The following is a 15,347-nucleotide window of genomic DNA, read 5'->3' on the forward strand; positions in this document are numbered from 1 at the left end:
ACGTCTTTCTGGAGTCACAAACCCCCAGCCTGCTGGCTTCCATTCATAGCCACATTGTGGGTACTTAGTTTTCATGATGTAGATATGATGCTCAGATATATACCAGAACACTATGGCTTTGAGGAAGGGAGGCAGGAAGATTGATGGATGGATAAAGGAATTAAGAAAAAACTTTTTTTTTAGGGGAAAAAAAAAATGACTTTTTTTTGAAACACTGAGCTGCCAGCATATCAGCCCCGCCTTTGATAGTGGAAGGCTTTGTGTTGCAAGGCCACAGAACATTCATGAGTCTTTCTCACCACATCTGGACACTAGACAAGGTACACACACAGAAGTATACATAGAATTAGCGTTTGAAAGGGGAACAGTGTGAAAGGGGAGGGTGTACATGTGGATTACTCACATGAGGAGAGAATAAACATGGTGCTCATTATGGAGAAGATAAAATACAGTGCAAAGTGCTCATGCCAGAGAAAATGCACACGTGGCTCCCAAGCAGCGGCCCATCCTGAGATGGCATTTAGAACCATAATCCTTTATACTTAGTGAGGGATTTTCTGGAGTTATAATGTAGTGCCGGAGAATGAAGGAGGCTTTTGTGCTCCCTGTGCCCTCGGTGACGGTGAGTATTGGTGGCAACAACCACAGTAAGGTAATAATTTCCAGCTCTAGTCCCAGTGTGTCGTTAAAAGTCCTTTATTTCTACTTATTGTGTGTCCTGTCATGAAGTTCAAAGTCTCTATCGCTCAGCTTCAGAGAAATCTCAGCTCCCACCTCAGAAGAAATCACTTGCCATTGCCTTTTACTTTCTCCATTTCCTAGTTAGAAACTTTAAATAGAGCCTGGTCCAGCTATGGGTTTCCTCAAAAGAAGGTGAAGATCTCCTTGTCAGAAGACCCTTTTTCTAAGCTAAATAAACCAGATGGTGATGAGAGAGAAGCTTGAGGCCCCTATTCTGACTTATCAATGAAAAACTAGACTGTCTAAGGTGCTGCAAAGAGAGGGAGGTATCAGCATTGATGCAGTTTGCAGAAGTAATTGGGATTATCCTAAGAAATAAATTTTCCATTCTTTGAGTTTGGGGCACCAACCACAAGTCTTTCTCCAAGGCTTTATCCTTTAGCATTGGAAAGAAGTTTGATAGTGATCATAAATGTGTATTTTAACCCAATTTCAGTCCTCTTGAGAATATTTAGTGATTCTAAGAGATGATGTCTCTCTGTTTAACTTAGGACCAGACACCAAAGTAATGCAGAACAGTGGGAAGTCCACCTTTAAACGGACACACATAGACCACCTCATGAATGTCCTTGTGCTCTGGGTAAGTTAAAGACCTCTTTTCTGTATTTTTACAAACAGGCCTTCTTCTCTTCCTTCTACAGCAGTAGCTGGTATTTTCAAGTCAGAATTTACTTGTCTGAAAGTCTCAAGCAGTTTTAGGACCCCACAAACTTATATCTGGACCAGATAAGAAGAAAACTCATTGACAATTTTTTCCCTTTTTCTTCATAGCCAATTTGACTCATGACCACTTCAATAAGATCTTACTTAAATTAATAAGATCACCTCACTTAAACTAATGATTTTCAAACCCTCTTTCCTTAGAGAAGGCTAAGGTCTGCTGCAGGGGGAATAGAGAAGATCAAGAGTTTTGTTCTGGCCTCTTCATTCTGAAGTTCCTGCTTCAAAAAGAGCAGTCTCACATTTATCTGTTCTGTAAAATTTCAGTTAGAGAATAGAGGATTCTACTGCTAAGAAATGAAATTTGAAAAGCACTTGGTACATACTGATTATATGTGAAATCATAAAAAAAAAAAGAGTACAAATGAACTTATTTACAAAACAGAAATAGTCACAGATGTAAAAACAAATTTATGATTACTAGGGGGTGAGGGGAGAGAGATAAGTTGGGAGATTGAGATTGATATATACACACTACTACATATAAGATAGGTAACTAACAAGGACCTATAGGACAGGACTGTATAGCACAGGGAACTCCACTGAATACTCTGTGATGGCCTATATGAGAAAAGAGTCTATAAGAGTGGATATATGTATAAATGATTCACTTTGCTGTATACCTGAAACAACATTGTAAATCAGCTATACTCCAATAAAAATGTGTTTAAAAAGCACTCAGTAGATGATAATCAGCTTTGAGAATAAAAGTTTAAATTGAAGATTAATTAGTTAATTTCCATGCTTATCATATGTGTGTGTGCATGTTGAGTCATGTCCAACTCTTTGCGACCCCACAGACTGTAGCCCACCAAGCTCATCTGTGCATGGGATTTCCCAAGGAAGAATATTGGAGTGGATTCCCATGCCCTCCTCCAGGGGATCTTCCCAACCCAGGGATCGAACTGGTGTCTCTTGCATCTCCTGCACTGGGCAGGCAGATTCTTTACCACTAGCACCCCTGGGATTTTAGAAAATTAGGAAGGTTCATTCATCTTTGAGACCAGAGATTAGTATTCACTATCTTTTTCTTTCCAATACTGTCTGCATAGCTTTCAGCAGTTGAAACAAAGTGACATTTCCTGGTTTTTTAATGAAGAAGATAATCATAATTGAAAATTCAGAAAGGCAACAGAGGTAAATATGCCTTTGACAATATCAGAGAGTATATCATTAGGGAATAAGCTAGGTACTTTAGCCTAGGGTTGTCTTTTAAAACAAGGTATCTCCCATATGCCTAAGAAAGCTCAACTACCTGGTAACCTATCTGAAAGGCAGTGATAATACTTGACACCTATAGAAGAGTTTTAACTTTTTAGAATATTTTCACATTCACTTACAGCAGCTTCACAACATCTATGAACAATAAGTCAAGAAATATTTTTCCCACTGACAAATACACGCAAGTCATAGTAAAGATAAATAACATAAAGGCCCACAGAGAAATAATGTCAAAGACTCATTGTCAAGTCATATTTTTTTATTAAAGTGTAGTTGATTTAGTGTTATGTTCATTACTGCTATACAGCAAAGTAATTCAGCTATGCATATATATACTTCCTTTTTAAATATTCTTTCCCATTATGGTTTATCATGGGATATTGACTATAATTTTTTATGCTGTTCAGTAGGACCTTGTTGTTTATCCATTCTATATATAAAAGCTTACATCTGCTAACCCCAACCTCCCACTCCATCCTTCCCCCTTGACAACCACCAGTCTGTTCTGTATGTCTGTGATTCTATTTCTGTTTCATAAATAGGTTCATTTGTGCCATATTTTAGATTCCACATATAAGTGAAATCATATGATATTTGTCTTTCTCTTTTTGACTTCACTTAGTATTAATATGACAGTCTCTAGCTGCATCAGTGTTGCTGGAAATGGCATTGTTTCATTCTTTTTTATGGCTGAGTAGTATTCTGTTATATATATGTACCACGTCTTTATCCATTCATCTGTCAGTGGGCATTTACTTTGTTTTCATGTTGTGGCTGTTATGAATAGAGCTACTATGAACCTAGGGGTGCATGTATCTTTTTTAATTATAGTGTTGTCTGAGTATATGACCAGAAGTGGGATTGTTAGATCTTATGGTAATTCTACTTTTAGTTTTCTGAGGAATCTTTATGCTATTTTCCACAGTGGCTGTACCAATATACATGCCCACCAACAGTGTAAGAGGATTCCCTTTTCTGCACACCCTTTCCAGCATTTGTTATTTGTAGACTTTTTGATGATGACCAGTTAAAATGGTACTTCATTATAGTTTTGCTTTGCATTTCTCTAATAATTCGTGATGTTGAACATTTTTTCTTGTGTCTAGTAATCATTTGTGTATCTTCTTTGGAGAAATGTTTATTTAGGTCTTCTGCCCATTTTTAGATAGGATTGTTTGTTTTTTATTGTTCATTTGTTTATGCTGTTTGTATATTTTGGAAATTAAGCCTTTTTCACTTGCATCATTTGCAAATAATTTCTCCCATTCTGTAGGTTGTCTTTTCATTTTGTTTATGGTTTCCTTGTCTGTGCAAAAGCTTGTAAGTTTGATTAGGTCCCATTTTTTCATTTTTGTTTATATTTCTATTGCCTTGGGAGACTGACCTAAGAAAACATCAGTACAATTTATGTCAGAGAGTGTTTTGCCTATCCTCTCTTCTAGGAGTTTTATGATGATGTCTTTTGTTTAAGTCTTTAAGCCATTTTGAGTTTATTTTTGTGTATGGTGAGGTGAAGTCATTTTTATTGAAAATCTAATATGTGCCAGGTATTATGAGGACCATAAGGATTTATAAGTCCTGGGTCCAGCTCTCAAGTATATACATTCACTTTGGGGAGATAGAGTATCAATATGTGCCAGATGCTTTACATACATAATTTTATTCAATAATCACACCTATCCATCTAGGCATAACTTTTAATAGTCAATTCTTTTTCTGCTATGCTTGCTATCTCCCTGTGGAGATAAAATTAAAACACGTGACAAGTCTGTTTAACATGGAAATCTGACCACATGTGAAGAAATTATAAAATTTTTAAAAAGATCCTAAGAGCTTTCAGAGAGAAATAAAAGGTCATAAACAAGAATCAGAATGGCGTTGACCTTCTCAACAGCAACAGCAGAAAGTAAATGTTGCTGCCTTTGAAAGTCTGCCAGAAAAATATTTGCATCTTCTAATTCTAAATCCACTGAAACTGTCAATAAAATGCAAGTATAAAGAAATTTCAGTATGGGCAAAGACTCAAAAAAAATTTACTCCTTACGTATCTTCTCTTAGGAAGTTTCTAAAGTATACTCAAGCAAAAGAAGAAAATAAACCAAAAAAGATTTGGAAGCCAGGAAACATGCAAACACTGAAAGGAAGTCCTAGGATAATAGATGAATAGCAGGCCTAGAGCAGATTAAAGCAGAGGTATCCGGGTTTCTGAGGTGGTACCAATGCAGGAGACTTAAGAGATGAGGATTCCATCCCTGGATTCCATCCCTGGAGGAGGGCATGGCAACCCTCTCAAGTATTCTTGCCTGGAGAATCCCTATGGACAGAGGACCCTGGCAGGCTACAGTCCATAGGGTTGCAAAGAGTTGGAAATGACTGAAGCGACTTAGCATGCACGCCTGCGTGGAGAGATCTGCAGTGAAAGTCTTCAAAGAGAGAATGTAGTTTTCTATTCAAATTCCTACAAGGTGGATTCAGCAGAGAAGTGGTGTAGATGCCCGGAGCAACTACACTAGCCAAGTAGCTGCTATGAATTCCTACATTTGTGAGCTTTCATGCAATCTTTCCTTTAGAAAATAGGGAATATTATCTTGGGTCACATGCTTCCTCTTGGGCATCTAGTTTAAGAAGGATGTTGCTGTTCGAGCCCAGTACAATGACTGTGAGAAAGTACAAATAGAAAATAAATTCTCTGACAGAGGATGAAGAACCGTCAGCAGACCCAAGAAGTTGATGGGCTTTGGGAAAGCAGAAAGTTGCTAGATTGTACTGATAGGTAAGCCAGAATAGTGAAAGCTTTGGTGGCAATGCATTCCTGTTCAGCAGCAATGCATTCCTCAAGAGTAGTTCCAAGCTTGAGAGAGCAGGAATGGAGAGCAGGAATAAGATATGTGGATATAATAATCAGGACAACTAATTTTAAAAGTGCCCATAAAACAGCTTGGACAACCATTGGCCCTCTGTACCATCCTACCACCCCTATAGGCATCCATATAGCAAAAACAAATGTATTTGACTTCCAGTCTCAAACAAGAGAACTGCTTTCTGAAGAAATTTAATAACCTCTGCAGAGGGCTAGGGCTTCTGATGTGGGTGTCATCACTTCTGAGTAACACCCATTTTATTTTAAATTTGGGGGATTCAAGTTTGCCTACAAGTTCCTTTTATATCTTAGGGTAAAAGCAGTGAACTAACACATTCTGCCTACCTACACAGACCTTGTGGTTCCATCTTCCCATTCAGGGGAGTGGCCTGCTAGGGAAATAAAACTATCCAAAGGAAATAAAGCCAACCTATAATGGTCAAACTACTCTTTTACTAAAAACCAGGTGCACAAAAGAAGAGGATGAGGATAAATAGAATAACTGACTCTGGAAAAAACATTATAATTCAAAAGAGAAAAGAACATTCTAAAGAATTTCACTATTCTTAGAAGAAACAATTGCACAAATAAGAATAGACTGAATTTTTTTTTGGCTATGCTGTGGCTTGGGCATCAATCCTGGGCCAGCAGCAAGAGTGTGGAAACTTAACCACTGGACTGCTAGGGAATTCCCTACAATTTTTTTAATCAAAGAATAAAATAAGCAATCTAAGAACAACAAAAAAGAATTTTGGAAAGTAACAATTACTGAAATTAAAAAATCAATAGAAGGGCTGAAATAAAGAGTCAAAAAATACTCCTAGACCTTAAAACTAAAAATCTAAGAGATAAATAATTTTTTTAATTGGAGGACAAACCAAGAACCCCCACAGGATCTCCCAGGAGTATCAGAAAGCAAAAATGGAGGGAACTGTATTGTCAAAGAAATAATAGAAGAATATTTCCTATAATTGAAGAAGAACATGAATTTCAGATTTAAAACATCCATTAAACATCATGAAATTCTAGAGCGCCAGTGGTGTTTAGAAGTACCTCAAAGTTTTCATAGAGATAAGAGTAAGATATGAACAAACAATAAGAATTAGATTGGCAGATTTCTCACCAGCACTACTGAGTCCTGGAAACCAGGAGGTTCATACCTTCAAAGTTCTTAGTTTGACCTAGAAATCTACACCCAGGCAAACTACAAATCAACTGAGAAAGCAGACTTCTTCCTCTCATGGGAACTTTATTCTGGCTGGCAAGGGCTGCCTAGGCCTTTGCATGGCTTGCTTCTTTTTCAGGATTTAATGTCTCCCTTTCAGAGAAGCCTTCTCTACCACCCATCTAAAGTGGGCACCACCTCCACCGAGACCTTTTTTATTCTGTTAACTTGTTTTATTTTCCTCACAGCATTTAGCACTAGTTAACTTGTATTTTTCATTTCTTGTTTGTTTTCCACCTATATCCACAGGATTACAAACCCCCTGAGAGTTAAGACATTGTCTTTTATCACCCCTGTATCCCAGTCCCTAGAAATGTGTTTAACATAGAATCAGTTCAGTTCAGTCACTCAGTCGTGTCCGACTCTTTGCGACCCCATGAATCGCAGCACACCAGGCCTCCCTGGCCATCAACAACTCCCGGAGTTTACTCAAATTCATGTCCACTGAGTTGGTGATGCCATCCAACCATCTCATCCTCTGTTGTCCCCTTCTCCTCCTGCCGTCAATCTTCACAGCATCGGGGTCTTTTCAAATGAGTCAGCTCTTCGCATCAGGGCGCCAAAGTACTGCAGTCTCAGCTTCAGCATCAGTCTTTCCAATGAGTATTCAGGACTGATTTCCTTTAGGATGGACCGGTTGGATCTCCTTGCAGTCCAAGGGACTCTCAAGAGTCTTCTCCAACACCACAGTTTAAAAGCATCAATTCTTCGGCCCTCAGCTTTCTTTATAGTCCAACCCTCACATCCATACATGACTACTGGAAAATAACACATAATAGAAGCATCATTATTCTGTGCTGAATTAGTGAGAAAGACAAATGAGTGCCTGAGCTACCAAATTATGAGCCTCTAAGGTAGAAATTATATCCATCTCTACATCCTTGGGAGTGTCTGGTACAAAGCTGTTCTCGGGAAGTATCTTTTGAATGGTTACTAAATGAAGAAATGTTCTTGAATTAGCTAGGTTCTTATCAGCTCAACAGTTTTGTTTATGTGGTATTTTTGCCAAGACATTGTCAGTGTAGTTAGATATAACACACTCTTATTTCTCAAGCTGAAGCAGAAATTCTTCCCCATTTGAACACTTCATTTCTTCCCCATTTTTAGAAATGATTCTTAGGGGAAATTCTGACAGAGACAGGAAGCAAGATGAGTAAAGATGCTTCTTGATAAACCCATAGCTGAGCTGGAGTCTCGTCCTTTCCCTGTGCCCAGAGCTCCCCAGAGCTCACAGTGACAATGCTTTGTGAACCCTAGTCTCTTTAAGTAGGACTGTATTTGTGGGGCAAAGAAAAAAAAAAATCAATGTTTGAAATTTAAATGATGCCAGAAATCCAGGCTGTACTGCTGGAGTGAAGGTACAGTGAAAAGAACAGAAGTGAAGGGCCCAAGGACTGAGGAGTATTCTTTTTACAGGCTGCCTATGACTGTGATCAGCAGTGGCCTTAGTTCTTGACAGACTTGAGAATCTCTTTCAGCCTTTACTGGAGACATAGTGCAAAATGGAAGGTTATCTGCTCTTCTTGGGTCTGACTGGCCCTTATAATAAACAAAGTAATGTTTGGGCTTTGTAGCAACAACCAATTTCTTATTTCTTTCTTCCTATACAGAGGAAGCACTGTGAAGCTTTAGAGACTAAGCACCAATAAACCCCATCACAGCATGATTGTTTCTTAAGAAAGACACCATCTGCAAGATTTTAGAAAGTCTCAGGATGGCAGGAAAAGCTCTAGGAATGAGGAAAAAGCAGATTGTGTACTGCCCCTGCAGGCCTTTCTGAGTGGGAGAAGCCCTGCCCTCCAGGGCTTGGTCTGATACAACTGATTTCCTTTCTGGTTGAGGGGAGGGCACAGCCCTAGAAATGACTGATGGGTCATTAACAGGGATGGAGCAGAAGCAGTGTTGAAGGTCACTCTGTAATTTTCTCCCACAACTTTAGAGGGTGTCAAATTATTTATTCTAATAATTTAAAATAATTAGAAATAAATTTATATTTATAAGTAAGTAATCACTTTTCACTTTGATGCATTGGAGAAGGAAATGGCAACCCACGCCAGTGTTCTTGCCTGGAGGATCCCAGGGACGGGGGAGCCTGGTGGGCTGCCATCTATGGGGTCACACAGAGTCGGACACAACTGAGTGACTTAGCAATAGCAATAGCAACAGTAATTTATTATTATCACTTTACCTTCGTTACTTTTTATCAACTGGAGTTGATAGAGTTGGGGCAGGAGAAGTGGCAAGTAGAGGAATATGCTTTCAAATTTAATATTGGGAGGTTCGTGACATTTTACAGGATACAGGGGTAAAAACCATCCCCATGGAAAAGAAATGCAAAAAAGCAAAATGGCTACATGGGGAGGCCTTACAAATAGCTGTGAAAAGAAGAGAAGTGAAAAGCAAAGGAGAAAAGGAAAGATATAAGCATCTGAATACAGAGTTCCAAAGAATAGCAAAAAGAGATAAGAAACCCTTCCTCAGCGGTCAATGCAAAGAAATAGAGGAAAACAACAGAATGGGAAAGACTAGAGATCTCTTCAAGAAAATTAGAGATACCAAGGGAACATTTCATGCAAAGATGGGCTGGAAAAAGGACAAAAATGGTATGGACCTAACAGAAGCAGAAGATATCAAGAAGAGGTGGCAAAAATACACAGAAGAACTGTACAAAAAAGATCTTCATGACCCAGATAATCACGATGGCGTGATCACTCATCTAGAGCCAGACATCCTGGAATGTGAAGTCAAGTGGGCCTTAGAAAGCATCACTATGAACAAAGCTAGTGGAGGTAATGGAATTCCAGTTGAGCTATTTCAAGTCCTGAAAGATGATGCTGTGAAAGTGCTATACTCAATTGCCAGCAAATTTGGAAAACTCAGCAGTGGCCACAGGACTGGAAAAGGTCAGTTTTCATTCCAATTCCAAAGAAAGGCAATGCCAAAGAATGCTCAAACTACCGCACAGTTGCGCTCATCTCACATGCTAGTAAAGTAATGCTCAAAATTCTCCAAGCCAGGCTTCATCAATACGTGAACCATGAACTTCCTAATGTCAAGCTGGTTTTAGAAAAGGCAGATGAACCAGAGATCAAATTGCCAACATCTGCTGGATCATGGAAAAAGCAAGAGAGTTCCAGAAAAACATCTACTTCTTTATTGACTATTCCAAAGCCTTTGACTGTGTGGATCACAATGAACTGTGGAAAATTCTGAAAGAGATGGGAATACCAGACCACCTGACCTGCCTCTTGAGAAATCTGTATGCAGGTCAGGAAGCAACAGTTAGAACTGGACATGGAACAACAGACTGGTTCCAAACAGGAACAGGAATATGTCAAGGCTGTATATTGTCACCCTGCTTATTTAACTTATATGCAGAGTACATCATGAGAAACTCTGGGCTGGAAGAAATACAAGCTGAAATCGTTTGCTAGGAGAAATATCAATAACCTCAGATATGCAGATGACACCACCCTTATGGCAGAAAGTGAAGAGGAACTAAAAAACCTCTTGATGAAAGTGAAAGTGGAGAGTGAAAAAGTTGGCTTAAAGCTCAACATTCAGAAAACGAAGATCATGGCATCCGGTCCCATCACTTCATGGGAAATAGATGGGGAAACAGTGGAAACAGTGTCAGACTTTATTTTGAGGGGCTCCAAAATCACTGCAGATGGTGATTGCAGCCATGAAATTAAAAGACACCTACTCCTTGGAAGAAAAGTTCTGACCAACCTAGATAGCATATTCAAAAGCAGAGACATTACTTTGCCAACAAAGGTCCATCTAGTCAAGGCTATGGTTTTTCCCGTGGTCATGTATGGATGTGAGAGTTGGACTGTGAAGAAGGCTGAGCGCCAAAGAACTGATGCTTTTGAACTGTGGTGTTGGAGAAGACTCTTGAGAGTCCCTTGGACTGCAAGGAGATCCAACCAGTCCATTCTGAAGGAGATCAACCCTGGGATTTCTTTGGAAGGAATGATGCTAAAGCTGAAACACCAGTACTTTGGCCACCTCATGCGAAGAGTTGACTCATTGGAAAAGACTCTGATTTGGGGAGGGATTGGGGGCAGGAGGAGAAGGGGGATGACAGAGGATGAGATGGCTGGATGGCATGACTGACTCGATGGACGTGAGTCTGAGTGAACTCCGGGAGTTGGTGATGGACAAGGGGGCCTGGCATGCTGCGATTCATGGGGTCGCAAAGAGTCGGACAAGACTGAGCGACTGAACTGAAATGAACATGGAAAATGACTCTACACATGGACATCACCAGATGGTCAATACCTAAATCAGATTAATTATATTCTTTGCAGCCAAAGATGGAGACGCTCTATACAGTCAGCAAAAAGAAGACTAGGAGCTGACTGTGTCTCAGATCATGAACTCCTTATTTTCAAATTCAGACTTAAATTTAAGGAAATAGGGAAAACCACTAGACCATTCAGGTATGACCTAAATCAAATACCTTACAATTATACAGTGGAAGTGAGAAATAGATTCAAGGGATTAGATCTGTATGGCAGAGTACCTGAAGAACTATGGGTGGAGGTTTGGAGGTTCATGACATTGTACAGGAGGCAGGGATAAAGACCATCCCCAAGAAAAAGAAATGCTAAAGGGCAAAATGGTTGTCTGAGGAGCCTTACAAAAAGCTGAGAAAAGAAGAGAAGCTGAAGGCAAAGGAGAAAAGGAAGGATATACGCATCTGAATGCAGAGTTCCAAAGAATAGGAAGGAGAGATAAGAAAGCCTTTCTCAGGGATCCATGCAAGCAAATAGAGGAAAACAACAGAATGGGAAAGACTAGAGATCTCTTCAAGAAAACTAGAGATACCAAGGGAACATTTCATGCAAAGATGGGCCCAATAAAGGACAGAAATGGTATGGACCTAACAGAAGCAGAAGATATTAAGAGATGGCAAGAATACACAGAAGAACTATACAAAAAAGATCTTCACGACCCAGATAACCACAATGGTGTGAATACTGGACTAGAGCCAAACATCCTGGAATGTGAAGTCAAGAGGACCATAGGAAGCATCGCTATGAACAAAGCTAGTGGAGGTGATGGAATTCCAGTTGAGCTATTTCAAACCCTAAAAGATGATTCTGTGGAAGTGCTGCACTCAATATACCAGTAAATTTGGAAAACTCAGCAGTGGCCACAGGACTGGAAAAGGTCAGTTTTCATTCCTAATACAAAGAAAAGCAATGCCAAAGAATGCTCAAACTACCACATAATTGCACTCATTTCACACGCTAGTAAAGTAATGCTCAAAATTCTCCAAGCCACGCTTCAACAGCATGTGAACCGTGAACTTCCAGATGTTCAAGCTGGATTTAGAAAAGGCAGAGGAACCAGAGATCAAATTGCCAACATCTGCTGGATCATTGAAAAAGCAAGAGAGTTCCAGAAAAACATCTATTTCTTCTTTATTGACTATGCCAAAGCCTTTGACTGTGTGGATCACAACAAACTGTGGAAAATTCTGAAAGAGATGGGAATACCAGACCACCTGACCTACCTCCTAAGAAATGTGTATGCAGGTCATGAAGCAACAGTTAGAACTGGACATGGAGCTACACACTGGTTCCAAATTGGAAAAGGAGTACCTCAAGGCTGTATATTATCACCCTGGTTATTTAACTTATATGCAGAGTACATCATGAGAAATGCCGGGCTGGAGGAAGCACAAGCTGGAATCAAGATTGCCAGGAGAAATATCAATAACCTCAGATATGCAGATGATACCACCCTTATGGCAGAAAGTGAAGAAGAACAAAAGAGCCTCTTGTTAAAAGTAAAAGAGAGTGAAAAATTTGGCTTAAAACTCAACATTCAGAAAACTAAAATCATGGCATCTGGTCCCATCACCTCATGGGAAATAGATGGGGAAACAGTGGAAACAGTGACAGACTTTATTTTGGGAAGCTCCAAAATCACTGCAGATGGTGACTGCAGCCATGAAATTAAAAAACGCTTGCTCCTTGGAAGAAAAGCTATGACCAACCTAGAAAGCATATTAAAAAGCAGAGACATTACTTTGCCAACAAAGGTCCATCTAGTCAAGGCTATGGTTTTTCCAGTAGTCATGTATGGATGTGAGAGTTGGACTATAAAGAAAGCTGAGCACTGAAGAAATGATGCTTTTAAATTGTGGTGTTGGAGAAGACTCTTGAGAGTCCCTTGGACAGCAAAGATATCCAACCAGTCCATCCTAAAGGAAATCAGGCCTGAATGTTCATTGGAAGGACTGATGCTAAAGCTATAACTCCAATACTTTGGGCCACCTGATGGAAGAACTTACTCATTTGAAAAGACTCTAATGCTGGGAAAGATTGAAGGCAAGAGGAGAAGGGGACGACAGAGGATGAGATGGTTAAATGCCATCATCGATTTGATGGACATGAGTTCAAGCAGGCTCTGGGAGTTGGTGATGGACAGGGAATTCTGGTGTGCTGTAGTCTGTGGGATTGCAAAGAGTCAGACACGACTGAGTGACTGAACTGAACTGACATGGATGGTTCAAAAGGAAAGCACAGCCAGTAGAACTCATCATTAAAGTTTAATCTGAGCCATGAGGATAAGCCATTCTGTCACATAACTCAGTGAAGAGAAGCAGAACAAAGAGGGAGTAAGATTAAGAAGAGTTTTATGACCCCAGAGAAATCTGCATCACAAAGAATGGAACTACTCAATATGAATCTGCATTAGGCTAAGCATAAAAGCAGATTTTGTTCTTTTTTATCTTAATGCTCCTGCTTTATTCTCTTTCATCCCTCATTCAACTCTCAAATCTCAAATATTGAATGATATTGAGGGTTTATTACTAATTTTTTAAGTGATAAAGGTATCATGATTTTGTGTTTAAGTAAGATCCTTTAAAGATATATATTAAACAGTTTGCAAATAAAATTATATAATGTGAGAAATTTGCTTAAAATAAAAGAGAGGACAGAGGAAGGGGAGATTTGGAATAAAATAAAACCGGCCATGAATTGATCATTGATGAAGCTGGGTGATGGGTACATAGGGGTTCATTATAGTATTTAATATCTTAATATGTGTTTGAAGTTTTTTATAATAAAAATGATTTTTAAATCTCATTTTTTGAGAATGGTCCTAGTTAGATCTGCTTCTTCTGACTTCATACTCTTGTCTTCAAAGACTTTCTATTAGTGACTCAAAGTTGAGACCTACAGTTTTCTACCAGTAGAGATGGGTTACTTTGAACAATTCACACCTTGTGACAAAGGGCGTAGGTTTGAAGACCTCTGAGTAGACTTAGAAGTTCACAGTAACATAATACATGTCTTCTTTGTAGATATGTGGGCATATGATGCTGATGGGATGTAAAATTGCATAACCACTTTGGAAAGCATTTGGCAGTTTCTTAAAGAATTGGGCACTTATCAAAAATTACAGAATTCCCTTTTCATAGCTGAATAATGTTCCATTGTAGTGTGTGTGTGTTTGTGTCTGTGTGTGTGAGTGTGTGTGTATCACATTTTCTTTATCCATTCTTCTGTCGATAGACAGATTGTTTCCATGTCTTGGCCATTGCAAATAACACTTCAATGAACATGGGAGTGGAGATATCTCTTCAAGATAGTGATTTAATTTCCTTTGGATATATACCCTGAGGTGGGTTATATAGTAGTTTTATTTTTAATTTTCTGAGGAACCTCTGTACTGTTTTTCAAAGTGACTATACCAATTTACATTCCCACCAAGAGTATCATGATAGTTAGTGATGTTTATCTTTTCATGTACCTATTGGCCATTTGAACATCTTCTTTGGAAAAATGTCTGTTCAGGACCTTTGCCCATTTTTTAGTTGATTTTTTTTTTTTTTTGCTATTGAGTTATTTTCTTAAATATTTGGGATATTAACTCCTTATCAGATACATAGTTTGCAAATATTTTCTCCTATTCAATTGATTGACTTTTTATTTTGTTGATTGTTTCTTTTGCTGTGCAGAAGCTTTTTAGTTTTATGTAAATCCCACTTGTTTATTTTTGCTTTTGTTGCTGGTGCTTTGGATGTCATATTCATAAGATCATGTCCAAGACTTCTGTCGAGGAGTTTTTTCTCCCTGTTTCTATGTTTTCTTTAGGAGTTTTTTGGTTTGAGGTTTCACATTTAAACCTTCTGATTCATACCAAGTTAATTTTTGTGAGTTGTATAAGATCAGGGTCCAGTTTCATTCTTTTGCATGCATATGTCCAATTTTTCCAATACCATCTTGTCTCCCTTTCAAATATTAATTGACTAGAAGTGCATGGGTTTATTTGGGGGCTCACAGTTCTGTTCCATTGGCCTATATGTCTGTTTTTATGCCAGTACCTTACTGTTTTGATTACTATATCTTTACAATATAGTTTGAAATCAGGAAATGAGATACATTCACCTTACATCTTTCTCAAGATTACTCTGACCGTTTGAAGTCTTTCATGCTTTCATTTAAGTTCTAGGATTGTTTTTTTCTATTTCTGTAAAAAAAAAAATTGCCATTGAAATCTTGATAGGGATTGTATTGAATCTATAGATAGCATGAATAGTACAGACATTTTAACAAT

The 15,347-nt window shown here is 38.7% G+C and overlaps 1 protein-coding gene across 1 annotated transcript in view; it reads left to right on the forward strand.

The window, feature by feature from the left end:
* The window catches only part of LOC138080731 (phospholipid-transporting ATPase FetA-like), a 117,371-nt gene that overhangs the window by 66,880 nt on the left and 35,144 nt on the right, over positions 1 to 15,347 (forward strand). The window contains exon 10 of the mRNA XM_068973599.1: positions 1,233 to 1,321. Within this exon, the coding sequence (XP_068829700.1) occupies positions 1,233 to 1,321 (89 nt within the window). The remainder of the gene's footprint in view (positions 1 to 1,232; positions 1,322 to 15,347) is intronic.

The sequence above is a fragment of the Capricornis sumatraensis genome, chromosome 6 (genome assembly GCF_032405125.1).
Source record: "Capricornis sumatraensis isolate serow.1 chromosome 6, serow.2, whole genome shotgun sequence".
NCBI classification, from domain to species: Eukaryota; Metazoa; Chordata; class Mammalia; order Artiodactyla; family Bovidae; genus Capricornis; species Capricornis sumatraensis.